The sequence below is a fragment of the Lepisosteus oculatus genome, chromosome 7 (genome assembly GCF_040954835.1).
Source record: "Lepisosteus oculatus isolate fLepOcu1 chromosome 7, fLepOcu1.hap2, whole genome shotgun sequence".
Lineage (NCBI taxonomy): Eukaryota > Metazoa > Chordata > Actinopteri > Semionotiformes > Lepisosteidae > Lepisosteus > Lepisosteus oculatus.
In genome coordinates, this window is record NC_090702.1 from 55,076,771 (window position 1) to 55,104,066 (window position 27,296).

The 27,296-nt window shown below is 47.4% G+C and overlaps 2 protein-coding genes across 3 annotated transcripts in view; one reads left to right on the forward strand and one right to left on the reverse strand.

Moving 5' to 3' along the window:
* The window catches only part of LOC107077938 (uncharacterized), a 129,580-nt gene extending 116,288 nt beyond the window's left edge, over positions 1–13,292 (reverse strand). Inside the window, exons 1-2 of one of the 2 annotated variants that reach the window (XM_069192815.1) lie at positions 12,593–13,292; positions 9,323–9,577 (exon numbers count right to left, since the gene is read on the reverse strand). In XM_069192815.1, the coding sequence (XP_069048916.1) occupies positions 9,323–9,577; positions 12,593–12,712 (375 nt within the window). In that variant the 5' untranslated portion in view covers positions 12,713–13,292. The remainder of the gene's footprint in view (positions 1–9,322; positions 9,578–12,592) is intronic. The other variant, XM_069192814.1, reaches the window with a different exon arrangement.
* A 1,886-nt stretch (positions 13,293–15,178) lies between these two features.
* LOC138240835 (protein mono-ADP-ribosyltransferase PARP12-like) lies at positions 15,179–26,323 on the forward strand. Its single transcript, XM_069192819.1, has 10 exons — positions 15,179–15,313; positions 16,670–16,887; positions 17,652–17,811; positions 18,285–18,429; positions 19,728–19,875; positions 20,945–21,065; positions 21,583–21,679; positions 22,011–22,113; positions 23,043–23,163; positions 24,811–26,323. The coding sequence occupies exons 1-10, from the start codon at positions 15,280–15,282 to the stop codon at positions 24,870–24,872; spliced, it is 1,209 nt and encodes a 402-aa protein (XP_069048920.1). The 5' UTR covers positions 15,179–15,279; the 3' UTR covers positions 24,873–26,323.
* Positions 26,324–27,296: the final 973 nt, after the last annotated feature.

The window sequence follows — 27,296 nt, forward strand, 5'->3', positions numbered from 1 at the left end:
CCAAAGGCACTGACCTCCTCCACTCCTGAGGATGCGTTAGCCCGAACTACCAGCACTGCCTCACTCAAATTTACAAATGTTCTAGTGCTTCACTTTTTTCACAGCAGGTTTTTGTGTGTCATTGCTGAACCTACTGAAGTAGTGAGTATAGCTGAGAGGCACTGCTTATTTTAGGCATCATTTCAAATATTTCTGTGCCAGACCTTCTGGATAGAGCCACCAACATCTCATTAACACCAACACCAACACCAACATTCCTGGACAGTCAGGGTTCAGGACTTCCCTGTTTTCCTTCCCTGCTTTAAAGGAGCAACATCTGTTTCTGTTGACAGTTCATAGCCTTATAAAGTAATAAACATTTGCACGGTCGTGTTCTCCAGAAACCGGCGCAAGACTTTGAGAAGAAACCTGTAAGAGCTTGAGGAGAGCAGGTTGTTCTGCCCTGGCGAGTGAACACATGATAGGGCTCTCTGTCTGTGCCACCTGCCCCCACTTAACAGGTATTCACCTCGTCAGCGCTGGATAATTAAGCCCTTTCCTGTCCTCAGTCAGACGCTCTGTCACTGGGCTTTCATGCTGTGTTGGAAGGGCTCCTTGCTCAACCCAGCCTGTCGCCTACTCGCCCTGCACTCCGCCTGAACCCGTCTTACTCTGATGCAGGATCCCCGTCTGTTTCCTGCTTGCTTCAAGACTGTGGATGGTGTCATTAGCAGCCTTCCTGATCTGCCTGTCTGCCTGGGGCATTCTCCACCTCTCCTGTCTGTTTCATTTCTTGCGGACCTTATGATTGGACTCCTCAGCCTGTCTTACAGACGCATCATTGTCCCGGTCTGTGCTGCGTCGTAACACAGGTGAAGTGAGATCACACACTCCTGCCTCATGCTATAAACGGGCATGACTACAGTACATGCACAACAACTCAAACTTGGGGAAGGACACTGTAGCACTACTCAACTGAACTGTGTGCTTTTAATGGTGTACCAGTATGCACAACCGGCACTATACCTTGGGATGTACCGGGCATTATTACTAGCATCCTCCTAGCTTTATACTAACCATTCTTTAGCCAAAGCTGCTCTTGAAAGTGGCTGCTGTTGTGTACAACAATATGGGTTGTTCAGAAAGTTTGGAAGTACTCTCTTAGTACTGCAAGGGCTCAACAAACTCTGTACGAGCATCAAAAATGGAATCATTTGGACTGGGATGGAAGGGGGGCATGTGTATTGATAGGACAAACTCAGCAGTGGACTGCTTATCATACATAATAATAATGATAATGGATGTTAGCGGAGAACATCAAACATGAGCTCTGGCACCCTGGCTGAAGTACACATACTGTACACGTGTCTGGGTGTGCCTCTGGACACAGCAGCCCCTTGGGTGAGCCCATGGGGAGCTCTACATTTTTTCCTTTTTGTGCAAGTTCATTGAGTCTCCCTCACGCACAAATAGGACCTCTTGGCTGTGACATACAATATACATGTTTAGCAATGGATTTCTACATAGAAATATTTTGATAATAGAGTTTTCAAGGGACCTAGTTTCATCCAAGATAATGTCAGTTGTTGGGTTTTCAAGTGGAATTTATTTGAGGTGTAGTATTGACCATTGACAACAGACCACAATATGATCCAAATGTTTATTTGCATCAAGAACATACTTGGCCCTGGAGAGTTAGTTACTGTTACAGCACAAGTTTTTGTGCAGCATTTCTCATAGACAAAGACACCTGCCAAGGACAGAACTATATGTCTCCTTGCCATTAGACAGTGAAAAAGGGTTCTTTCTCCCGTCTTCTGTCCTGCTCTTGCCTCCAGCACAATCGTGTTGCTTCTCTAACCTTTAGCCTCCCAGCTCCTCTCGGCCTCTTCCTCTGTCGGCCAGCGCACACAGAGCACAGTGGGCATGGGGGCATGCTGGGAAACCTCAGCTGGGGCCTTCCTGCCTGCTGAAACACCAGCTTGTTTCCTGCTGGCCCGGCAGAGCGCACGGGCGCCATCAATCATCAAGGCCAGACACTTCTGCTGTGCTCCTGGACACCGGGCAACTGCACACTCTCCAACGCGCCCCGGGGGGGGGGGGTCCCTCACTTGTTTCCACTGAAAAGGGCTCTCAGCCTTAGAAAGGCCAGCCCCTGGAAGTTAGCCATTACTCTTGCCCATCCGCTCCCAAGAGGCAGAGAGGTTTCAGCCCCATGGCAGGTGAAAGTATACTGGCCATCAGACAGGGACCTGCCTTTGTTCTCGGTTAAGAGGCAGCACAATACCAGAAGGGCCTGTGGCCCGTGTCTGACAAGCTCTCCAGCACTCCTCACATTGACGAGTTCATCTAACGCCACTTTCTCAAGCACGTGTCACTGCGAACCTCCAGGAATTTCTTTTTCTTCCTGGGCCCCGAAGTGTGCCGGACTAAACAGATTATACTTCATGCACTCCCCTCATTTCTTTGTGTTCCAGTTTTCCTGTCAACCCACCTCAGGCTAGTGTCAGTCGGGACATTATCTTGTCTTCATGATCTCTGGCAGGCCGCAGGATGGTCCAGGCCCGTTCAAACAAGTGAGGCTGCGCTTAAAGCACCAAAAACTGCATTTGTCAGAACCGGCCTTTGTGAACATCACAATATCACTTTTGTTCAGCTCGTCTGTGTTAGAAGAATTAGACTTCATGCATTAATAAACTGTAAGGAAAGAACGGGATTCTATCCTGGCTTTAGTTTGGCATTAAAGCCCTTAAATTGACTCCTGAAGACAGACTACCAAGGGAAAAACACACACTGCAGTAGACAAGACCGCGGTAAATGCAGAATTATTAACTTGCAAGTCCAATAAATCTATTATCAGAGCCTTGGTGAGTTATACTTGCACTGACTGTCCACCCAGAAGCAGAGGACTTCATCCCTTCTCCTCTTTCTTTTCCTCCCTCCCCCACTCTCACACACAGCCTCTCTCGTCTGTCAGGGGCCTGGGACCTAAGCTGTCATCGCCACGTGCGCCGAGAAGCAAACCGCCGGACGTCGAGGAGTGTAAAATCACATTATACAGAGGGAGACTGACTTTCTCCGTCTTTCTTTCTTTCTTTTGCGGGCGGGTGCTGTTTCACAGCATGCAGTGCTGAAACTCTGCGCGGGGTGAAGCACCACAGAAACCGTCTTTTATGCAGAGTGGGAAAGTTCCATGTGCTGCCCTGATCGGTGCTTATTGTTCCTTTGATTAAAACTTAAGCTGCGACAGTAGAGGCTTCCAAAACCCTTGTTTTTTTTTTTCCTTCTGCCCTTTCTTCCCAGCACAGCACACACTGAACGCAGCTTGGAGTTGTGAGTGCTGCTGTATGCAGAGTGGCACAGAAATCTTTACAGAGCATTTCTGGACAGAGTGCCATGCCCAGAAACTGGCTGAACGGCTCTTGTCTGCAGCAGCAGCAGCACGGCTGTTTGGCCTCGATCAAAGTCTCCATCCCTAAATAAGCCAAAAATGAATATAAATGCTCTGTGCAAAACAAGCCTCCTGTGGTAACTCCAGGGAGTATCACTAAAGCCTCAAGATCTTGAGATTGTGAGAATATTTATTAAAGAAATTCTCAAAGCTAAGTTCTGGATGCTCTAGCATGCAAAACTCTGCTATACAGAGAAACACACAAAAGTCTGAACATTAGCTGACCTCTATCAGCACAAGTAAAGGGATATACATTTCAAAACCACCTCTAGCTCCCTCTAGTGTTGAGGGCAAGGTTCCACCTCAGCACGAGACACACAAGACTGTGAAGGCTGCAAGATAAAGGCAAAGGGCTTGTTTCCAGTGCATGAACTTTCAAAAGATTTTAATATTGCAACGGACAAGCAACTGTTTGCTGAAGAGACATCATTTCCCTTTAAAAACACACATAAATGTATTTCAGTACTTCGGGCACCGATGAAGGTGGAGTGCAGGCAAGATTAGAATAGTGATTTTAGCTGTCTGTAAGGAAGGGAGCTGCAGGAGAGGAGAGGATTGGGTGAAGGGAGGAAGAATCGGGGTGAGATTAGGGTGTGACCTCCTCCTGAACTTGTATTCAGACTCCACACTGTGCGTTACAGACCACCGATGAGTCAATAACTGGATGTCACCGTTCAACCTCATTAGGAGAGCCGAAGGATACGCTGCACCAGGGTGGGTTATCAAATCTCTTCAGGCATGTTTCTGTACAACAGGTCTGCACGACGCCCGGACCCGAATGAATGACAGAAGCCCTTCATCTCAGTTATCCCAGAGGGATGTTTATCCTTAAGGCACCCATGATGATGTACATTAACTGCCCACGTGAAACACCTTCAGGAGATTCTGGGATGAATTAGAGTTTAGCACAAGGGACAGAAAGGTCACATGGCCTCCTCATATGATTAACGTTTTTGTGAAAGAAAATGAAAACTAAAAGGAAAAGGCAGATCTGAAGGCCTGATCTCAAAATTGCCTTTTCTTAATTTCGACCCCCCAACTTTCTGCATAACTGTAGAACTTTCGTGCTGTGCTCATCCGATGGCGCAAGATGTAATTCACTAGTCTATCCAACCAGGCTGCTGGTGAAAGCGTTTTGTTTATTAGATTCACAAACGTTACTTGAAAGAAGCCATTCTGTTTAACATTTTCTTTTCTTGCACTACAGCTGGGTCAGTGATATTGTTGGGGCTTTAAGTGGAAGAAGAAATACTCATTGTGAGACTTTGTATCATAAAAAGATACATACTAAGAGGCAAGCTTACTAGATTACGCAATTCCAAATAATTACATTTTTGACATCTGGTAATAAACGAGCGACTGTTCTCATATTATCAGTTTAATTACATATAATTTGATAGTAATTCAGTGATTGTCAGTGCACTATGTGGCAACACCCATGTTACAAAAAGTTTGCATTTTTTATGAAAGGAAGTTCTCATGAAATTATTAATGGTCATTGAATATTTACTGGCCTCATCAGTCATCACCTGCCATGGTGTCAGACACACAATTAGGAGCCACTTTTCACATAGTTGACCTCCAAAATGTGTAAAAAGTTGTGGCACTGCCCCAGTGAAAGTGGCATCTGTGAGGCTACAGTTGTGCCACTATTGTGGAAGTTCTGACACACGCAGGGAGTTTTTCCCCCCACAGACACGCCAGCGTGCCCCTCCAGCCAAGGTGAAGAGCAGAGCTGCGCACAAAGGAAGAGTTGTTGTTTTCCTGGAGCACAACTGCTGGAATGAATATCTCCTCAACAACAGTTCATTTAGCAGCTGCCTGGCTGTGTGGCTGCTGTCGTCTGTGATTCCCGCAGCTGTTTTTAGAGTTTGTGCGTCTCCAGCGAAACTTTAACGGACGCTGATCTACCAAGTGAGCTATTTTTGGCGAGAAATTAAACTTCAGCGTGATGGCGCTGGGGGGTCACCACTGTCCCGGCTCCTGTCTCTGGCGTTTGAAAATACAGATTCACATGGGGTCATGAGATGCTGAGCCATTTTTTTCCCAGCTAGCGGATAGGCAATAAAACTCTTCTAACCTGTAGCCATGGGTTTGAAAAGAGGCTGCTGATCTAGATGCAGTTAACAGTCAACCAGAGGAAAGCAGTTCTCCCTGGAGCATTCCTTCTTAAAACGAGATACTGCGTCTTTTTACACATGTCACATCAACAAGGGAACTTGCTCTGCAAGCAGGGAGTGGGTCTGCTTTATTAGCTAAATTGGCTTAGAAAGAACAGCTGGATATTTATTGGTAACAAGAGGAAGGCAGGGGTGGCAGCTTAATTCAATAAGAGAATGTGTCAATTAGAAAACCATTTCCTTAGGGACTCCAGTGGAGAAGTGGTTATCAGATTTCTCCTCCGCCAGCGCCGGGGGCTGCAGGCCCACAAGCCAGCGATGATGACAGGGTTCACCACAGAGCAACAGGAAGGAACACGTTCATCCGACAAAGCAGTCGGGTCCACAACTAACTTAGAACCGGCAGCGCTGGCCAAAAAGCTTCTTGTTGTAATAAGTCAAAGTGGAATTGTGCAGGCCTCACACACAATTAAAAAATGTATATATATATATTTCAATGAAATCTACAAGCCACATGCTGATCACAAAGTTTCAAACTCAGTGCTTGATGGCTCCAAGGAATCTTCTCGAAGAACCTCACCCGTTAGCAACTTGCATTTGCGTTGAAGTTTAGATGGGATCTGGGCCGCAGTGGCATTGTGCTTTAAGTGTTAAGCCCACTGTATGCTTTTGGAAATTATTCTGTTAAACAGCCCACACGCATCCAATAGCGACTCTAAAAAAACAGCTGTCCGTTATTACCCAGCTGCCCCCTCCCACTCCCGTCAGGTGTGGCTCCTGGTCCTGAACCCAGCCCAGCCTTCACTCGGGACAGGATTACCTCTACATCTTCACTGCAGCGAAGCCAAGAAGGACATTTATTTTAACAAGCATGTGCAGCAGATATGATTACGGTACGATATACTCCACAGACGTTGGGAGAATGCTGAGTCTGGAACAGAGAAGACTACGAGCAGACCTGATGCAGGTACAGTGTACAAAATCCATTGGGCTAAGTTTGAGGAAATCTTCAAAACCAACAGTGAAACAGGAATCCGAGCGGCACAAGTGGAAACTCAGTAGACGTGCATTTAAAATCTAGAACAAGACATTTGAAGCCAATGTCCTGGCTTCTTTCAAGAAGAAGGAATATCCACAGATTAATCAGCTATTAACTACCAACCTTGCTAGATAAGCAAAATGGCTTTTCGTCATTTGTAACCCTTCTAATGTTCCTATCTTCCGTTTCTTTGAGATGATGACCTGCCAGTCAAATCAAGTTCTAAAGGTTTTGTACTATGTCTTTGATCGTTGAAGGAAGAAGGTGCGAGTTTCTGATAGGGGAAAAAAAGGCTTTCATTTTTTAGAGCAGCATGTATGATATCTTATCATAACTTTTTCAATTTGCAATTTCTGAGTCTTGCTACAGTTGACAGCCCAGTTTGGAGTGTACTTACTCTACCAGCTCAGAGTGCAAAACACTCAACTCGGCAAACCAACCAACTCCACCTCCATACTTTTATATATTTTTACACAAATTGCCAATTAATTAGGTTTTTACTGATGTTCTTTTCTATATCAACTATGCTTTGTTGACCATATGCCTAATAACTTCAATGTGCATCGTGAGACTGTTCTCTTTATATCTTGAAGAGGGTAGTTATGTCACTGTTTGTTGACTGACAAAGATCAAGCAGAGGTTAATTCCACACTGAGAAGCAGAAAAAAAAAGACTATAACAACATTTTGGCTGTGCCAGTAAATAGTTTCTCCCTCTTGGATCAGTAAACCATAAGAACACCTTCACCACAATGTGACTTGTGGACACAGTGATGTTTCTTAAGTGAAGAGCGCACACACACCAGGGCATTTGAAAGTGACAGTACAAGCTCACAGCGTGTGAAGCAGCACTAAACCGTACATGGCAAGGATCAAAAACCCTTCATCCATTCATTCATTCCTTAACCACTTTGTCAAATACAGGGCTATGTGGGACCCAAAGCCAATCCACCCAGATAGCACCCTGAGAATTGAACCTAGGACCTCGGGGCTGCAGGGCAACAATGCTAACAACTGCACCACCATGCCACCCATGAACAATCACATTTTAATAGAACGGTATTGATCCTTCTCAGGTGTTCCCAGATATTTGTGATTGGTAATGAGTTATCTGGCGAGACATTGTCTTCCTTTCTCAGCCTCATCACAGTAAACTACAGGCAGCAATTTGAAAGGCTGGGACATACAAACTGGATCACAGCTCCTTAATGCTTTTGTTGGAGGGATGTTGCCACAACACACACACACACTGTTGTGGTCTCTTGCAAGCTTCCTTCCAGTAGGAGATTAGTGATACTCTCTGACCGGCACACAACTCCCATCAAAGTCAACAGTTCTTAAGCAAAAGGATTAAAACCAATATAGCAAACAAGGCTAAAAAGGTCAGAGGAGATCAGGAACTGTGCTCCGGACTGCATGGCAGGCGTTCTGCAAGATACGCCTCACAAAGACTGCTGGCAGGGCTTTTCTCTTCTCAGCCTGGTCCTTGCAGCCTCTCCACGTATCATCCCAGCTCCACACTCTGCTGGAGCCACAGGCAGGCTTCGAACAAAGACACACCGCATGGTCATCCCCGACCGAGAGGAATCTGCCCGACACGTCAAACCGGCTGACCTCAAAGTACCAGTATACAGCAAAGTCATTATTTTCCTCCCATTGTACGACAGAAAAAAAAGGGTTATCCAGTCCTTTGTTGTTGACGTTTTTTTCCCCTTTTACTTTCATGACACTTACATTTATTCTAACTCTGCATTTTTATCTGCCAAAGATGTCTATTGTGCGAGCGGAGAAAGAAAATTGAACTTTTAGTGAAAATTGCAAATTGCGTCATTTTTTCTTTTTTAACTTTTAACTTGCTGCTGTAGCAATTTTCAGTTTGAGATTAAAGCTGAGATTACTAGCTCGGAGCTTGGATTATAATAAAGTCGTAAAGCAGCTGTAATTTTTTTTTACAAATGGAACTATTGTCAACTATCCCCTGACCTTTTCCTTGTTCATTAATAGTAAATTCACTGCTGAAAATGACTTTGACTGTTGAAATGAAAAGTCTAATGAATTTGGGGGAGATTAAGGACTGAGATGACTTTAGAAGACACAGTTACAACAGATTTTGGTTTTTGATGTGAAATTGTATTCCCCATCCTCTTTTAGAGAAGTACTGCATCAAACTGTGCTGTTGAATTGCTCCCCTGCTGTGGATGTAAATTGAATTATTACTGCTGTATTCCGTCAACTGCCAACATGTGGTACGAAAGGGCTACCTATGATTAATGTAATTATAACCCAAGAACAATTAGATAATTTGTGAATATCAGAATGTTTCTTTCATCAGTACTTTTTTCTTTTTTAAAGAGGGCCTCAAACATGTCTGATGGGATCAGAGCTCGCGACAGCAGCTCCACCACCAGCAGAGCAAGCGGAGCTGAAAGCCGCCGTCCTCGGGCGAAACGCAGAGCGGCGCCCTCTTGTGGCGACGCAAGACGAGCCGAGGGCGGTGCTGCGGTCATCACCCGCCCTGGCTGTCCGACGGGATCTCCCTTTCGCTCCCGCGTCATTCCGCCCCAGGTGCGTCGGATACAGCACTCCAGCCCCCGGAAGCACAAAGCCAAGCTTTCCCAGCGCAGCGTCACGCCAAGGGCTGCGAGGGCCAGCTCTACCGCGAGACGCTCGGGTCAGGCTCTCATCGGCCGTGCGCGGGATGAATATTGATGGGGATATTCGGGCCCGGGCCTACCTTTTCCCTGCGGGCCCATGAATTCGGGAGGGGCGTCCCCTGCCGTGGGGGCTCTCTGCGTGTGGGCCGGTGTCGGTGTCCGCGGGGCCTCGCGGAGCCCCGCGCAGCTGGTAAAAGCCACACAACAGCCCCGCCCCTGAGGCTGGTGGAGAGAGGCGGCACACGAGGAGCGGGCTCTGGGGGCCCCCCTGTGGGCGCTGTCCAGGGGCCCCTGTCCGCAGGCCTGCTCGGAGCCCGTACTGAAGATGGGGGGACCTGCGAGTCAAGAGAAGTGGGACTGCTGTTAAAGTGATCTGGCCCCGGACGGCATTCACACACGGAGCTACTGCAGGACCATCACTGCAACACATCCCGAGCGCTTTTCACTGTTGTTCCGTTTTCCCCAAACACAGGGCGTTGTTCTGTATGTCCAGCGCTGCAGTCCTTGGTCCAGGGGCAGTATCGCAGCCCTGTGGGAGCCCTGGATTGTCTTTCAAAGCTCAATACCTGCGCAGGTGATACAAGCGCCTGATTGTGCGGATAATCCTTCGGGCAATTAGGTTCTTGAAGTAAAAGAGGCGAATAAAAACTGAGTGAGATGCTCACGAGTCAAAACATCTGATCCGAACTCATCTGCCTCTGAAACATTTGACTCTCGCACTGACATTGGGTTCTTATGATCTGATGAGGTTCTATTCAGAATTCACTGTTCCCAGACTCTTGAGAAAGGCTCGATCTTTTGAATTAAAGCTCGTTCAAGTCTATGTCCCCTTTATTAAAATAACTGAAACAACTGGAAGCTGTCAGATTAAGAACACAGCCGTTAGGATACTCTGCCAGAAAAAACATCAAGCATTGATATATAGAGCCAGGAATCATCATGTTGCTTATCTTATTACAATATCCTTACAACGGACCAGGAACGGCATGCAACATTAATTTCAAACAGTGGCTCATTCAGCAGTAATTCAACATCTTGGCAAACTTTGTAAAGGGATCAAGCATTAGAAATCAGCAAAATGTGTAACGATTAAACTGTCGCGTTTGCTCGTTCTGTTTCAAATTTCGTTCCATCAACACTGAAAGTGCGCAGAGTGATGCAACAGGAGTGGCTGTTAATACCTCACAGCCTTACAGCTCCAGGGTCCCGGGGTCATTTTCACACTCAGAAATCTGGGTGCAGCTTGCATGGCGTTTGAGTGGTTGTGTGGTTTCTCCCACCTCTCTAACACATGCCGTCTAGGTTAGATTGGCTGCCCCAAACTGACCCTTATCCTGTGTCCCTGTGATGGACAGGCACCCTGTCCAGGCAAGAGACCAGCCAAGAGCTCTCAGTCCTGCCTTAGAATAGAATTGAACACCAGGTTTACAAAAAAAAAATCACATTTAAAATTTGTTCTGGCTACCGAGAGCAGTTACTCTCGAAACAGTTTTTTTATGTAGTACTTGAACTTAGTTCTGTGTTTGAGCTCAAGTTTTTCAGGTTCAGTTTGTCACTGAAGGCATCACTGCACTTGTCAGATTCAAGCAGTCATCCATTCTCAAGGTACAATCAATACAGTCACCTCATCAGAGATTAGAAATAAGAGGAAAAGGAAGTTGAAGGAGAAATATTTCTCTGGTACTGTAGCTCCCCCTCTTGGACTAATGTTCAAAGTGCAAGCTTGTGTTGTAATTCCACCCTGAGAAGTTTTTTTAAAAAGTAATGAAAACACAGAAAAGAAGTGAGATCTGTCCTGCAGAAAAGCTTCATTAGGATTTTTTTCCTGTGCTTGGCAGTGTTCTCTTAAAATTAGTTTATGACTACAAGCAGAATTTAAACCGCAGTTTAAAAGATAATGTCTTTCATTTTATGAATATTCTTATTTTTCCATATTCAGACCCTTGAAAGATTTACACTTCCAGCAGATTTTATTAATTTGACTTTTAGCTTGTTTTCTTTAGATCTCGAAATATAATTGTGCACAGTCCTTTACTAATTAATTCCTTACACTTACAACTCTTTTCTGGGCCCTCCACTCAAAGCTCTTTACAGGTAACGGGGATCCCCTGCACCACCACCAGTGTGCACCCCCACCTGGATGATGCGACAGCAGCCATAGTGCACCAGTACACTCCCCACACACCAGCTCTCAGGGGGTAGGAGAGCAGAGTGAGGAAGACGGCTCAGAGATGGGGATTATTAGGAGGCCATGATTGGTAAAGATCAGTGACTGGAAACACCCCTATTCTTTCCGAGAAACGCCCTGGGATTTTTAATGACCACACATAGTCAAGACCACAGTTTTAAATCTCATCCGACAGCACCTTTTTTACAATATAGTGTCTCCGTCACTATACAGGGGCATTAGGACCCACACAGACCGCAGGGTGAGCGCCCCCTACTGGCCCCACTAACACCTCTTCCAGCAGCAACCTTAGTTTTAGATTCAAAAGGTGAGCTCTAACATTTACCCACTTATTTACTTCAAATAGAGTCAATAATATCTACAAATCGACAAAACCTTCCAGTCAGACTTCGAGAACCACTGACTTAAAATCACGTTTTATTTTATTTAAATTTTAGTTTTAAATGACGCTGTTAAAAATTAATCATAATTAAAATTTGTTTTACGGAATGCATAACGTGGTCAGTGTTCGTCTTCAAACCTGCCTTTGCGCCGAGCTATTTAATTTTAAGAAAAGTAGCACTGAAATAGAGGGTCTCCGCAGAAATAAATATTCTTACTATGATCTTTTAGCAATCATAATTTACAAGCTGTGGTTTAGCGGTGTTTTCCCAAGTGTTAGACACCAAATAATCCAAGTGTCGTGATACTGACGATATTGACAGCGGACAAAGTGTAAGAGCGATTTGCAGCTTGATCTAAAATGACTAACGGTTTTTTGTATCCCCCACAACTGACTGGTGTAATCTAAAGTCTTATAACGTTAGAAAGACGTAGTTGGCTAATGAGCTTTCTTCAGCTGTAAAGAAGGATAAACGTTTTTGTTTTGTCGTTCCTTTTACTTTACTTTTTGGCGTGGAATTAATCCGGAATACATGTTTGTTCCTCTGTAGCCCTTACGCTTGAACCTCTTGGAAAGATCATCCTTGTCAATGTCACGAAATAATGAGGAAACGTGCGTTTGGTGTTTTCTTGAAAAAAAAACGGGTAAACCGGATGAAACCGTGCAGTCCAAAGGTCTGGAACAACTAGAAAAATAATGGAACCATAAACAATTAACCCCACCAATCGAATTCATTTTTCATCCCTTGTCCCAACGGGAGTACTGTCTCTCCGCACTCACCCCGCTACATGTTCGGCTCCTCGGTTCCGGCGGCTGCTGGGAGCTGCGTGTAGTTGCGGGATTTCTCTGAAAACAGGGAGACCTCCAGGTCAGCCTGCAGGGCACCGGCGGAGCTTCCATAAACCAACAACACGAAATAGGCAGGTTTGGAATAAAACGCCGTCCGTGTCCACTTCCACCCACAGGGGGGAAAACAAAATGTTGTCCGCCGACCCACTTCAGGGAGCTGCGCGGGGGCTTGGTTTCGATGCCCAGGAATGCTGCAGGAAACTCATGGTGCTGTCAATATTCAACCTGCAAAACCACAAGGCCTCAAGGCGCTGATGACCATGTGGAAACGAATAAACTGCTAAACTGTTTCCATCTGAACCTGTTTATGGTGCATTAACGAGATGAGGCTACTTGGCCAATCTAGCTTGTTTATTAATTAATCAATCCAGGATCTCGGAGTATCTTGAGGGAAGGCATGTATCTGCTTCAACCAGGTGCCTGGGTTTAGCTTGTGGCACACTCCTGCAGCCCTTTGTGTAAAGAAGGGCGCTCTGGGCGCGTGTTCTTCTTGTGCTACAGCTGGCCCGCCCTGAGCAGTGGCTCCAGACTTGTGGGGAGGATCAGAAGACACCGCGGAATCTGAAGCGGTCCTCGCTGGCCCCAACCATAAGCAGTGCAAGAACCGAGAGTTTTTACCACTGCTCCTCGGTAGTTTCACGACCGTGAAGTGACATCCCTCTATGAGTCTAAAGGTCACTCCTGCCAAGCGGTGTGCTGAACATCAGCTCGAGCTCAGAGTGCAACGCTGATGGAGTTAATATTCAGCTGCTGCACGGCTCAGATTCCACAGCCCTCTCTCACCCACACCGGTACACTTACACACTCCTGCCCAGCCCTGCCGTGTCCCTCTTCATCTGATAGAGCAGGAGCTGCAGTCCTGGCCCCCGATCGCCTCACACCTGCTGGCTTTCATTCCAGTCTGAAGCCTTACTTGGCCTGACGAGGTGCTCGACTGGAAGATTTGCCGTTTTTTTTTTCCCCTACTCTTGACAATTTAGAATTTGATGTTCCTTTGTGCCCCAGGTCCAACTCCGGCCCTGGGGGTGCTGTCTGTGTGAAGTTTGCATGTTCTCCCAGTGTTCTCATGGTTTTCCTCCAGGTGCTCTGGTTTCCTCCCACAGTCCAAAGACATGCTGGTAGATGAACTGGCTTCTGGGAAAACTGGCCCTGGTCAGAGTGCGTGTCTGTGTCTGTGGGTGTCCTGCGATGGACTGGCGTCCAGTCCAGGGTGTACCCTGCCTTGCACTCATTGCTTGCCAGGATAGACTCCCGCCCCCCTGCGGGATCCGGTACTGGAAGACCAGTGGAAAATGGATGGATGGAATAATTAGAAGGTAACGTCCAACATGTTTAAGAGCTGAAAACGATCAGAGAGTAAAAAATTGATCCTGTTATTAAGTCAACTGAGTGTTTGTCTGTGTAACTGAGATCTAGGCTGGAGCAGGAACCGGCAGGTGTGTGGTTATCAGGACCCCTGTGTCTCCTGACTTTCACTGCAGGTAAACTCATAGCCAGTTAAGCTAATTGTACCACTAATTGAACGAGTTGATAATTGTTAACAGTTTTCTGTATTCAGGGCTTTATCCCACACATAATCTCCTTCATGCGTTTAATGTCCAACAAATACAGTGAGCACAACTCTGCTGCAGTCTGGGGTGAAAGGGCTGCCCCTGTAGCTTTCTAAACCACTCTTATTGTTTATTTATAATTTCAGACAGATGAGCCTGACACCGTCAGACAATCTAATAATAAGTCTTCTTAGTGCTGCATTGATCCATCCGTTCAGCTGAGTGAGAGAAGAGATGAATCCTCGCCTCTAACACGTTTCATGTTAATTTCGTTTAATTTAATGCTAATTTAAGACAGGCTGGACGACAAAACATCGAACTGCACTACTTCAGCCGTGGGGCGTGAGTGGCCTTGCACCGCCGACAGCGGCCACACGGTGTCACTGTTGCAATCGCAAACGTTTGTTGTGCACTTTATTCTTTTTTGAAGATTATTTCTATTCACATTTCAATAATAATGTAGCGACTGTATCCATGCTTCCTACATACATTCAACAGAAAATACTGACCAAGAACAGCGAGCCAGTGTATTTTACTAGACGCCCGAGCAGTAGGTTCTTCACCTTAGAGTCCACAAACATCTGAATGTCACCCTTTAAACGAGGCACATCCTTGGATTGCAACTATAGGAAAGAAAGCATCAGTTCTAGAGTTAGAAAATCGTAGGCGTCTGCAGCGTTTCCCGAGATAGGATTGTATCTCTGATTTTATTTGATAGAGATGATAAATGTCGAAATAGGTCGTAATAAAAATAATTTTTAAATAAAATAAGCCTTATAAGTGTACAGTGTGCCAGTCATTTGCATTGTATTTCCTTTACAAAATTTGTGATAAACTCGGCTTTTAAAAGCTTTTGAGGCTGAGCGCAAATTACAATCCAATATGCGATATTACACAACTCCTGACCATCTTCTTTCCTCTGTTTTCGGTTTCCTCTTGAGGACAGCATGCAGCAGTTCAGGTGGGTGTGAACAGCACGCAGAGCTCCGCTTCTGGTGAAATGAAACCGAAAGCGCCCCAGTCTGTACGAGCCAGCGGCTCCGTCCTTCTCTCAGTTGTCTAGCGATCATGGCATCAAGCTCCGACAGTGCTGCTTTGGCTGGTAAGTCTCTGGCGATTTCCAAGGATTGCACGTTTTCTAAGATTAGCAGCATGCCGTTTTCAGCTGTTACTTCTTAAACTGGGATGAAACATAACATCACTTTTTTTTAAGAAACTGAACGTACTGTATATAGTATGTAAACTTGAAATATCTTCCTGTTCATCGTGTTTTGTTTTGACAGGGAGTTGCTTTGAGTTTTGTTTTTATTTTACCAAAGCCGCTGAGTGTCAAACCCCTCGTTTTCCCCTATTTTATGTCAGCGATTCTCAGTAAAATCATCACACCGTCGCCGGTCTGTGATGCATCGGTGAGAAAATACACCGAGAAAACCCGATTCATCAAGAGCAGACGTTTCTTCTTTAAGAGTTTTTAGGCTCACGTCATTCGTTATAAGAAACTGGGGATGGGCGCGGAAAAAAAAATCCCGATATTGGGAAACAAGTTTATGAGACGTGACTCATTCGTGACTATTCATAAACCAGTTTCCGAGTCGGGCGAGCGAATGAAAACACACTCGTGGACTTTTACTCAAGGGATAATGTCTGGTCTGCGAGGTGTAACGTGATAATGTAATAATAATGATAATGTTTCTTTATTAGCCCTATACAATTTCTTGCATTAGGAATTCGTCTTTTCGCATACCCCAGCTTTTCTCCATTGAGACACAAACACACAGACAGGGAGAGAAGCTTGGGGTCAGAGCGCAGGGTCTGCCATTGTACGGGGCCCCTGGAGCAGTTAGGGTTAAGGGCCTTGCTCAGGGGCCCAACGGAGTAGGATTCCTCTGCCGGCCGCGGGATTTGAACCGGCAAACTTCTAGTCTTCACACAGCTCCTTCCCAGCGCACGGCGAGCTGTCCTGCTCCTGCTGGCTCAGAGGACCTCCGTACAATAAATACAGCTACCATTCACGTTCAACAAATACCACTGTGTCTAGAAAGTCAACTCCTCGAAGGGCTTGATAAAGTCACCCTGTTGGACCTCTTTGGCACTGATAATGAAACATGAGCCAGAGGTCGCAGGTGGGAACCATGTGGAAGTGCAGTTACAACTGACCATAGGAGGCACTTCTTTGCATTAAGTGTTGTGGGAGCGTGGAACAAGCTGCCTGGCCATGCTGCCGAAGCCGACACCCTGGTGTCTTGCGAGAAATGGCTGGATGAGATCCTGGGATCAGTTATCCCCTCAAAGGCCTCCTCTCGTCTGTGACCTCTCCTGCGTTCTTATGATTTGGGATTTTGAACGGCTGCACAAAGTCGTCAGAGGTCAGAGGTGAGAGGAGGGACCCCTGGAAAAGCGAGAGGGGTTTGATACCTGACCGGCTCTGGTGTCTGTCTGTCCTGCCCCGTGCTGACAGAGGCCGCTCCTGCCCAGGACGTCCCAGAGACACAGCAGCAGGCCTCTGGTAGCGAGAGCGAGGAAGACGGCAGCGATGACGAAGACTACGGCCTGAGCGAGACCGACGACAGCGACGGGGAGTCGGGCAGCGACGGCTCAGGCGCTGGGGGGCGGAGCGCCGACGACTCCGGGCAACAGCAGGGGGCGACACCGTCTCCCCAGGCCGCCAGAGAGAAGGTGAGATGGAGAGGAAAAAGCTTTTCTGCTCTTCCACGTGCTCCTGCAGCTGGGAACAGCAGGACTCTGAAGCACACATCACAGCATGGCAAACAGTAATGTCAAACCCCTCCCGGTGTAGTCTGGTGGGAGTGCTGTTACAGCCCGTGTGCCAGTGTAGGGGTTGTGGACTTCCTTTTCATGGGCTTGAGCGTCTACAACCCGAGTGGAGGGACAGGGCAGAATCAGGTTCTTCCACTAAGGCGAGACAAGGCGAGCTGTAAGATATGAGTATAATTCTCTGAGGTTATGACAGATGAGAAGAGTGCGGCCAGTGGCCTGGCTCTGGAACGAGCGAAGGGAGGTCCCCTCTTGATTATGAGCCCCAGGTGGTGCCGGTGAGAGACGTTCTCACGCGAAAAGCAGGGAGAGAGAGACAGTGTAGAGGCTGTGTTGGTGGTGTGAGGAGCCCTGTGGACACAGACAGGGAAAAAGAAGATGAAGACGAAGAAGAACAAGAACACTTCTATGGCGCTGTTCTGGACCTTCACAGGCAATGAGGATCCAAGTGTGTGTAGCTGGAGAGCCTCACAAACGTCATCGTTTCTCTTAATTCCACAAAGCACAACACGAAGCAGTGACATGAATAACTCTATATGAAATTATTCATTGTATTGCATGTGGTATGATTGCGGCATGTCATATTTCTGGGCTGATTTTCTTATAATATTGCACTTTCTATATTAAAGCTTGTAACTGTTCCTCTCTTTAATTCATTCGTTAAGAAGCCGTGCAGGTACTACAATGAGGGTCACTGCACCAAAGGGAAGAAGTGCCCATACCTGCACATCTGCAAGTACTATTTGAAGGGGGGCTGCAGGAACGGCTCCCAGTGTGATCTCAAACACGCTGCTGCTTCGAGATCAGAGTCCTCCTCAGACGAAGGTACTGGCCACCCCATGCGCTCGATCCTCCCATCCGTAACACCCAGCAACTAACATTGACCCTCTCAGAGCCTCATATTAATAAACCTTAAAACTGCAGGTTGGTGTCGCTCTGATGGGTTGACTTCAGTCTGCCCGTCAACTCTATGGGGTTTAAAAAACAAAAATCATAGTGGTGCTCTAATTCAGGATGACTGGTGGTTTGATTGTGCTTTTGGTATTTCTGTTACACTCGCTTTGCTTTTTGAATGATCCTTCAAGGGGGCAGCTGGGCGTTGGTGTAGAGCGAGCCTTATTCTGTTTGGCGCTTGGGGAAGGGCCCTGTCTGTTCCAGGCGCAGTCCTGTGCGGTCCCAGATCCGTCTGACCCGGCTCCCCAGCGCTCGCGCCCGTTCTGAACGAAACGATGCTTGCTTGCCGAGCGGGCGCGTCCCGCGAGCCGGAGCTCTTCCACATCTTTGTGTTTCCATCCCAGGCGCAGAGCGGGACAGCGACAGGCCCTACAGGTGGCAGATAAGCAGTGGAGAGAGATGGCTTGATATCACCAATGACCACGTCATAGAGGCTCAGTACTCCCTACCCAGCGTCAGAGGCATCAAACTGTACAACACGATTTTCGGGTGAGTGGAGCTCTCAGCAGTAAGCCAGGACAGTTTGGAGGGGGTCAGGAACCATGGTCGATCTTTTTCAGAAAGAATATATACAAGTAGTTAACATACAGAAGCAACCGGCGTCATGCAATTGTGCAGTAGTGAGTGGCTGCTGCAGTGCCTCGAATCGTAGGAAAGAGCTTGGCAGAGGCTTCCAGAGCACCGTTCTTCCCACCCTCCAATACTAGACTCTCCAGAGGCAGAGACATGTATGTCAGAGGTGTCAGTTCCTGGTCCTGTGTGACCGGAGTGGTGGCACATGTGTTCCAGGTCTATTCGAAACAGCTGCACCTGAAGAGCTGGGAGAAGCTGTTCAAATTGTGCAGTTAAGTTAGTAACCACCTGACTTAGGTGGTTAAAACCTGAGCTGGAATGAAGTCCTGGAGATACAGTACACCAGCCCTCCGGGACCGGGACTGGACAGCCCTGCTACAGACACTGACCCTCCAGGACTGGGACTGGACAGCCCTGCTACAGACACACTGACCCTCCACGACTGGGACTGGACAGCCCTGCTACAGACACACAGGCCCTCCAGGACCGGGACTGGACACTCCTGCTACGGACACACTGACCCTCCAGGACCAGGACTGGACAGCCCTGCTACAGACACTGACCCCCCAGGACCAGGACTGGACAGCCCTGCTACAGACACTGACCCCCCAGGACCAGGACTGGACAGCCCTGCTACAGACACACTGACCCTCCAGGACTGGGACTGGACAGCCCTGCTACAGACACACTGGCCCTCCAGGACCGGGACTGGACAGCCCTGCTACAGACACACTGACCCTCCAGGACCGGGACTGGACAGCCCTGCTACAGACACACTGACCCCTCCAGGACCGGGACTGGACAGCCCTGCTACAGACACACTGACCCTCCAGGACCGGGACTGGATAGCCCTGCTACAGACACACTGGCCCTCCAGGACCGGGACTGGACAGCCCTGCTACAGACACACTGGCCCTCCAGGACCGGGACTGGACAGCCCTGCTACAGACACTGACCCCCCAGGACCGGGACTGGACAGCCCTGCTACAGACACACTGACCCTCCAGGACCGGGACTGGACACCATTACAACTCTACTCACTACTATAGACCAGTTGTCTAGCAGTAGGATTGAACAGCCCTGATCTTTGGGGAAAAGCAATCTCTGTCGTTGTCCCAGTGTTGTTGGAATCCATCCTTGCTGTGCCTTACCGGAGTGAGCCGCTGGGCTCACATCTGGACCAGGAGCGTCTGACCCCGGCGTTCTTCCTGCAGGGTGGTGGCTATAGACTTTACCAAGATGAGGGTGTTGAAGAAAAAACTCAAAGTTCGACGGAAAAGCCCCGATGGAGCTGTTCAGGACGCAACAAGCTGGCTTTGGTACTGCCACGGGAAACAGGGCTGGACGCTGTATGGAGAAAAGGTAGAGAGGGGTTCAAGGGGACCTGCAACGCTCTTTTTATATTTCGGGATCAGAAATGATCAGAATTGATGAGCGCATGACAAACCACAGTAAAAGTCAAATGTACACAGTAGAGTGCAAAACCTCCAATTTACAGCACAAAATAGACAACATTTCCAGGTCTGCGCAAAACAGAGCCATGTTATGTGATTTAGAAAGAGGCAACAGAACATCCAGCCCTGTGACACTGTAAACAAGCAGGCTTGTGAAGACATCGCTTTTCATCCAATGGGAATATTGCTCTTCACTTCAAGACAGTTTTGCCCATAAATGGAACTTCCTTGCTAACTCTGCATGCAGATAACATTGGAATATTTCTGAGGTGAAATGTCACCTGTACTTTTTTGCACATACATCCCATGACATTAATCACTATAGTGACTGGTGAGCAGGAAGGGCCAGAATCACATCACAAATCGTGGGAACTCTCACTCTTGCCCATACTGTACTTTCACAGAGTTCCCGATTCTGTGCTTAATTTGAATTTTATTTTTTCTGGCTGACCTGGCTGACCACTGGCCACTTACCCTCGCCTGGACGCAGCCTTCAGCTTCAGAAGCCTGTTTCCTATTGTAACTGCTGCAGTATTACACCCGGAAAGCAGAATCTTTTCTAACGTTATTCATTCTTTGCCTCACTTCATCTGCTAGGAGAGTGTAAGACACTGTGCGTACTGTGGGGAAAAAACACATAGAGGAAGGGCTTTCTTGTGATGTGCTGGTGTCTCGTCCAGGGTGTGCTCCGCCCTGCGCCAGCTGCTTGCTGGGATAGGCTGGGATCGGCTCCAGCTCTCCCACAGTCTTGAATTGAATAAAGCAGTTAGAAAATGGATGGATGGAAATGCTTTTTTTATGTTATTAGATAAGGCTATGTCCAGAAAACAAAATAAACAGAGTGTTGTTTTAAGTGCTCCACACATTTAGGGATGCCCCCTGTTAAATAAGGGCGCCTGGTGCTTGTGGCCTGGTGAATGTCATGTTGTGTCCAGGGGAAGCTCTATGACAGAAAGCAAGCAGTCTGTCTCTCGCAGGGTCCGAAAGGCAAGTCTGCTCCGGTGAAGAGCTCTAGAATCGAAAAAGAGTTCCAGAAGAAGCCGGGACGATCCTTCACGTTCACATGCGGTCAGACGAAGTACGAAATCGATTTCAGAGGTATGCCACACGCGCGGAAACTCATTTCAGAAAGGTTGCAAGTGAGGGGAGGCCATGCAGGTAGTTTGAACAAGGGTAGTTTGTTCCATACACCCACAACCCTTTGGGTAAAGTAGTGCCTTCTGTTTTAAAAGCACTTCCACGTAGTTTCTACTTGTGTCCTTTAATAATTGCTATAAAACGGAGATATAGAAGAACATTGGTTGGATTTTTAAAAATCAGAAAGTGGTTTTCTTAATCAGATCAATGTGCTAGTTCACAAGCCATTGTTTTTGTCAATCTGTAAATTCCAAAAGAGTACAAAATACCAGTTTACAAAAAAGTGGATCGCACTGGCCGGATATGTTAAACTGGACGATGAAGTGTCTTTTCCTACCATGAACTGATCCTTACACAATGCCATGAATTATCTAAATGAATTATCTGATGTTTTGAAACTTTAATTACTCTACAGTGAGTGAGGTGTCCGGTATCTGACGTCTGTCACAGACACACTCCTGTGTTTTATTTCACACAGAAATGAAGCAGGTGAACATGGCAACTGGCCATAAGAGGCGTATAGTCAGACGGCCACAGTTTATACTCCCACCAAAAAAGGGAAAGAAAAATAAAAGGTAAGAATTTTTGCAACTGGGAGGATGGACTGACTTAAGGCCTTATTTAAATGTTTAGAGATGCATTTTTAATAGCAATAAACAGCTTCTGAAAATGCCTACGTATCGGAACTCGTCGGGGGTGATATTATGCAGTTCAGGAATGCGAAAGGAACAGATATGTCCCTTTTCAAGTGAGTTTAGTAAAGCAGCATGGAGATGTGATTCTAGATATTCCCCCTACTGTACATCTGCTTTGTTTATTTTGCAAAAAAAACATTTTCTTTTTTAATTGTTTTTGAACTGTCATTAGAAAATGCTGCAAATAAATCTGATTTTGGCCGTCCTGCAGCCTGGAATCCTCTCTCCAGCAGCTGCGGGTGTCTCCAAGGAGCACCACCCCAGTCTGGCAGTTCGAGGGGGACAGTGGAAGATGGTACAACTTCAAGCACAGAGTAGGTGGCCGTGGGGCTGTGACACAGCATTTGTTTTTGGTGATTTTAATTACGCGAGCCTTAAAGCCTGCAGTTTAAGTATACGGTAATTCCTCATTGTGGGAGCTTAGCTCATTCCTCGAAAACTGCTCGCAAGGTGAAAACTGGTATAACGGAAATTAAATTCCCTTTACTTCCCATTTATGATTTCCAATTAGATCCTGAACTAAAATAATATCCCTTCAAACACCCAAACGGCACCTTAATACAGCACAGAACGGTGCTGAAGTATGAAAGCAATAGCACCCCTGGTTAATTATTCCAGTATTGTGTGTAAAGTCATTTAAACCTGATGCATAAATAAATGGTAGGAAACAATAACACTCGTGGTCATTTTTGCTTATTTATGATACAGTACAGTAGTTGCATCATTTCGGTCTTTAGCAAATGGGTAAGCATTAGGTACTATCCTAGGTAGTAGGAAATACTACATCTCATATAAACAAAAACTCATATAGATGTTGTTCACAGAGCGATGGATTATCCAGGACAATCCTTTAGTATCTGAGTTTGAATTTAATTATGTATTACAGAAAAGGTAAGCAAGAAAAATCTTATTGGAAGGAGATGTAGATCACGGGCTTGTCCTCAGTCACAGTCTCCATTTCAAACTGCTGAAAAGCTACAAAGAGGCGTTTTGCAGAGAACTGAACTGCATTTTACTTTTCATTCATACAGAAGCTTGCTATCTCAGACTGCTCCCTCTTACTGGGTGGAGGTATCGTTAGCAAACAGGGTTTGCTTACAACCATATCTTATACTGGATGTCTGATCAGATACAGTGTACTGTATCAGTCTTTCTAATACCTTTAAAAAGATCTCTGCTATTTAAAATCACTTGTAAGTGATAAGTGGTAAGCTGCACTCACATTTCTTTTTGTGTTCTTTAGAGTGGTACCAACTCTGAGTGTTCAGTCTCAAGTGCAGATATAGAAGCCCAGTTTCAGCGCAACCAAGTTGGATCCATGAATTTCCAAGCTGGAGGATTCCAGTACTCTTTGAACTTTTCAGGTACAGTATACGTACATCACACACATCTTTTAAAACATGTTTTCATTCTGCAGGTGATGCATGTTTCCTTCTGTTATATCAGTGCAGTCCAACTCTTCCCCTGCAGGCCTGGTGTGTCTGCAGAGCCTCCAGTTCTCTTATGAGCAGCAGTGCCCGAGCAGCTAGACATTCATTATTTGGTCCAGTTTAGCCAATAACAGTGTCTCTTAAAACATGAAGAACTTGTCATGACGTGGCCCGCTGGAAGAGCCAGCCGCGTCTTGCCAACAGGCTGCTCATCCAAACACTGGGTGATCTCCAATTCCTGGCGGAGCTCAGAGGCAGGACGGAGAGTGACGGAGGTGGGCAAGGGGGTGGGGGCTGAGATACGGACTCAACAGCAGTGCTGAGAGCAGGGCTGGTCTGATGGCGAACGCAGTGTTCAGGGCAGGAGCAGACTGGGAGGCTGCGCTGCTGTGAGGGAAACCGGTGGAGATCGTGGGGCCACTGGACAGGTGCTCGGCAGGAGACTCATATAATCGGGCGGATCAGGTACTGGACAGGCTTGGAATTCTTCAGGCAGAGAAAACGTTGGGGACACAGGTCAGAACTGCTAAGCGTGCTATCATAGTCTTGGAAGCAGCTCAATGACAGAGCACCACACCAGTGGCAAACCAGCGTAATAATAATAATAATAATAATAATAATATAATAATTGCTTACACTTATATAGCGCTTTTTCTGGACACTCCACTCAAAGCACTTTACAGGTAATGGGGATCCCCTCCACCACCACCAATGTGCAGCCCCACCTGGATGATGCGACGGCAGCCATAGTGCGCCAGAACGCTCCCCACACACCAGCTCTCAGTGGGGAGGAGAGCAGAGTAATGAAGCCAATTCACAGAGGGGGATTGTTAGGAGGCCATGATTGATAAGAGCCGATGGGGAAATTTGGCCAGGATGCCGGGGTTACACCCCTACTCTTTTCGAGAAACACCCTGGGATTTTTAATGACCACAGAGAGTCAGGAACTCGGTTTTACGTCTCATCCGAAGGACGGCGCCTGTTTACAGTATAGTGTCCCCGTCACTATACTGGGGCATTAGGACCCACATGAGCCGCAGGGTGAGCGCCCCCTGCTGGCCCCACTAACACCTCTTCCAGCAGCAGCCTTAGTTTTTCCCAGGAGGTCTCCCATCCAGGTACTGGCCAGGCTCGCACCTGCTGAGCTCCAGTGGGGCTGCCAGTTGTGAGTTGCAGGGTGATATGGCTGCTGGCCAGCGTAGAAACAGAGGGGTTAATTGGACAAAGGGGGGTGAGGAAATCTGCCCCAAGCGAGTCTGAGTGGACCGGGGCAGAATGCAGCTTCTCGCAGGCCTGGGCTGAGTTGCAGAGGAAAGCGAGGGCTGCAGGCTCCCCGTCTCCCAGCGCTGGCAGAGCCGATCCGGGAGGAAGACCTGCAGATACTCCAGGCCTGCAGGACCAGAGTCAGGCCCCTCTGCCTTCCGTTCTAAGGCTTTTGCATTATACAGCGAATACAGAGGTAGCTCACTGCATACAAAACGTTTAGTCATGAGCTATGTTCACTAGCTGTGGTAGTTTTTTTGGCTTGAATGTAATTTGTTTTTGGACTATCCTTACTAGCTGACTTGTCCCTTCACGCAGACATGACACAGACCAATCTGACATCCACAAAGAAACGGAGAATCCGAAGGAGTCTGATGTAGCGGAGAAACAACAGATCCCAGACTGGATGTGGATCAACTGCCATTTGACTCGTTTGTTTACAAACCATGACCTACCTGTACTGTACCTGTCACTGCCATGTTGTTTCAGACAGGTGTGCAGCGATCAGTTCAGCATACAATTGCAATGTATTTTAATCTGCCGTCTCTTTGCTCAGATGTTAATACCACCTGCCTGACTGTGTGTTCTGATCGCTTTCATATTTTCATCCACAAACTGCCAAGAAATAAAAGAAACGTTTTCTGAGGTTTTATGCAGCGCAGGAATGCATTAGTTAAATCCATCCATCCATCATCACTCCGCTTTTCCTAGTGAGGGTCGCGGTTGCAGCAGGCCTAGTGGACCAGCCCAGACTCCCCTGTCCCCAGCGAGAGATTCCAGGCGATCCCAAGCCAGCCGAGAGATATAGTCCCTCCAGCGTGTCCTGGGTCTCCCGTGGGGTCTCCGCCCAGTGGGACGTGCCCGGAACAGCTGACCTTCGATCTGGGGGAGCAGGGGCTCTGCTCCGAGGCTCTCCCGGATTGCCCAGCTCCTCGCCCTGTCGCGGAGAGTCATCCCAGCAGCCCTGCGGAGAAGCCTCGTTTCTGCCGCTTGTATCCGCGATCTCGTACCCACAGCTCGTGACCACCGGTGAGGACGGGGATGTAGATCCACTGGTAAGCCGAGAGCTTTGCACCAGGTCTGTCTGTCACCGCCTCCTGCTAGGAGGGAGGGCGTGTCCACCAGGTGGAGGACTCCCTCAGAGTGTTCCTTCCACCGCTCAACAGTCTCCCCAGGAGAGGTCAGTACTGCCCCAGCCCTGCCTAGCACAGCCCGGACGAGGTCACCCCTTCCCCTGCCCCTGCCCAGGCCCGAACATCCTCGAGGCCATCGATAGTCCTTCTCCATGGCCTCTCCAAAGTCCTCCCCTGCCCGAGCCTTCGCTCCAGTGACCTCTCTCACCTGCCGGTAGCTCCCAGAAGGCCACCTGCTTCAGCTTGACAGCTTCCCTCACTTCTTAGTTAAATGATATTAGCATTCGTTAAATGACTAAAATGCAGATGTAATGAGCATTAAACCTCAGGATGCATTACTGAAGCCATATCATCCTCATTTCAATTAAGATCAAATTAATCTGGACTGAAATTGTGCCTGACTTTGTTTTAAATCTGTACTTGAGCTTGAATGATGTTCTGAACAGAGCACATCTACAGTATACTTCCAGTGTGCTTCATATTTTCTCAGCTTTGCCTGGAACAGGTTTTCCAGTGGGACTCCTCAATCATGTATTATGGCATATACTGTAGATGAATTGCCATTTGGTTTTGTAAGAGTTTTATTGTCACCTCTGATTGTAAGATGCTTTGTGAACTATGTTTTGTAGCCCTCCTTAAGTTTCGCTATGATCTGTTCCAATTATGCACTCCAATTTTAATAAAATATTCAGCCATGATGGAACTTAATAGCTTGTTCTTTGTCCTAGTATGGGTATGAAACTCATTTATATAGATATTTTGCATGAACAAAATAAGACTTACGTGTAATTTTACTTGGCATTATCTAACAATTTCATCCATCCATCCATCCATGTTCTAACCACTTCATCCAATACAGGGTCACAGGGGAGCTGGAGTCTATCCCAGAAAACAACAGGCAAAAGGCAGGGTACATCCTGGACAGGACACCAGTCCATCCAAGGGCACACACACACACACCCCAGACAGGACACCAGTCCATCACAGGACACTCTCACACACAGACACACCCCAGACAGGACACCAGTCCATCACAGGACACTCTCACACACACACACACACACACACACACACACACACACCCCAGACAGGACACCAGTCCATCACAGGACACTCTCACACACACACACACACACACACACACACACACACACACACACACACACCAGACAGGACACCAGTCCATCACAGGACACTCTCACACACACACACACACCCCAGACAGCACACCAGTCCATCACAGGACACTCACACACACACACACACACACACACACACACACACACACACCCCAGACAGGACACCAGTCCATCACAGGACACTCTCACACACAGACACACCCCAGACAGGACACCAGTCCATCACAGGACACTCTCACACACACACACACACACACACACACACCCCAGACAGGACACCAGTCCATCACAGGACACTCTCACACACAGACACACCCCAGACAGGACACCAGTCCATCACAGGACACTCTCACACACAGACACACCCCAGACAGGACACCAGTCCATCACAGGACACTCTCACACACAGACACACCCCAGACAGGACACCAGTCCATCACAGGACACTCTCACACACAGACACACCCCAGACAGGACACCAGTCCATCACAGGACACTCTCACACACACACACACACACACACACACACACA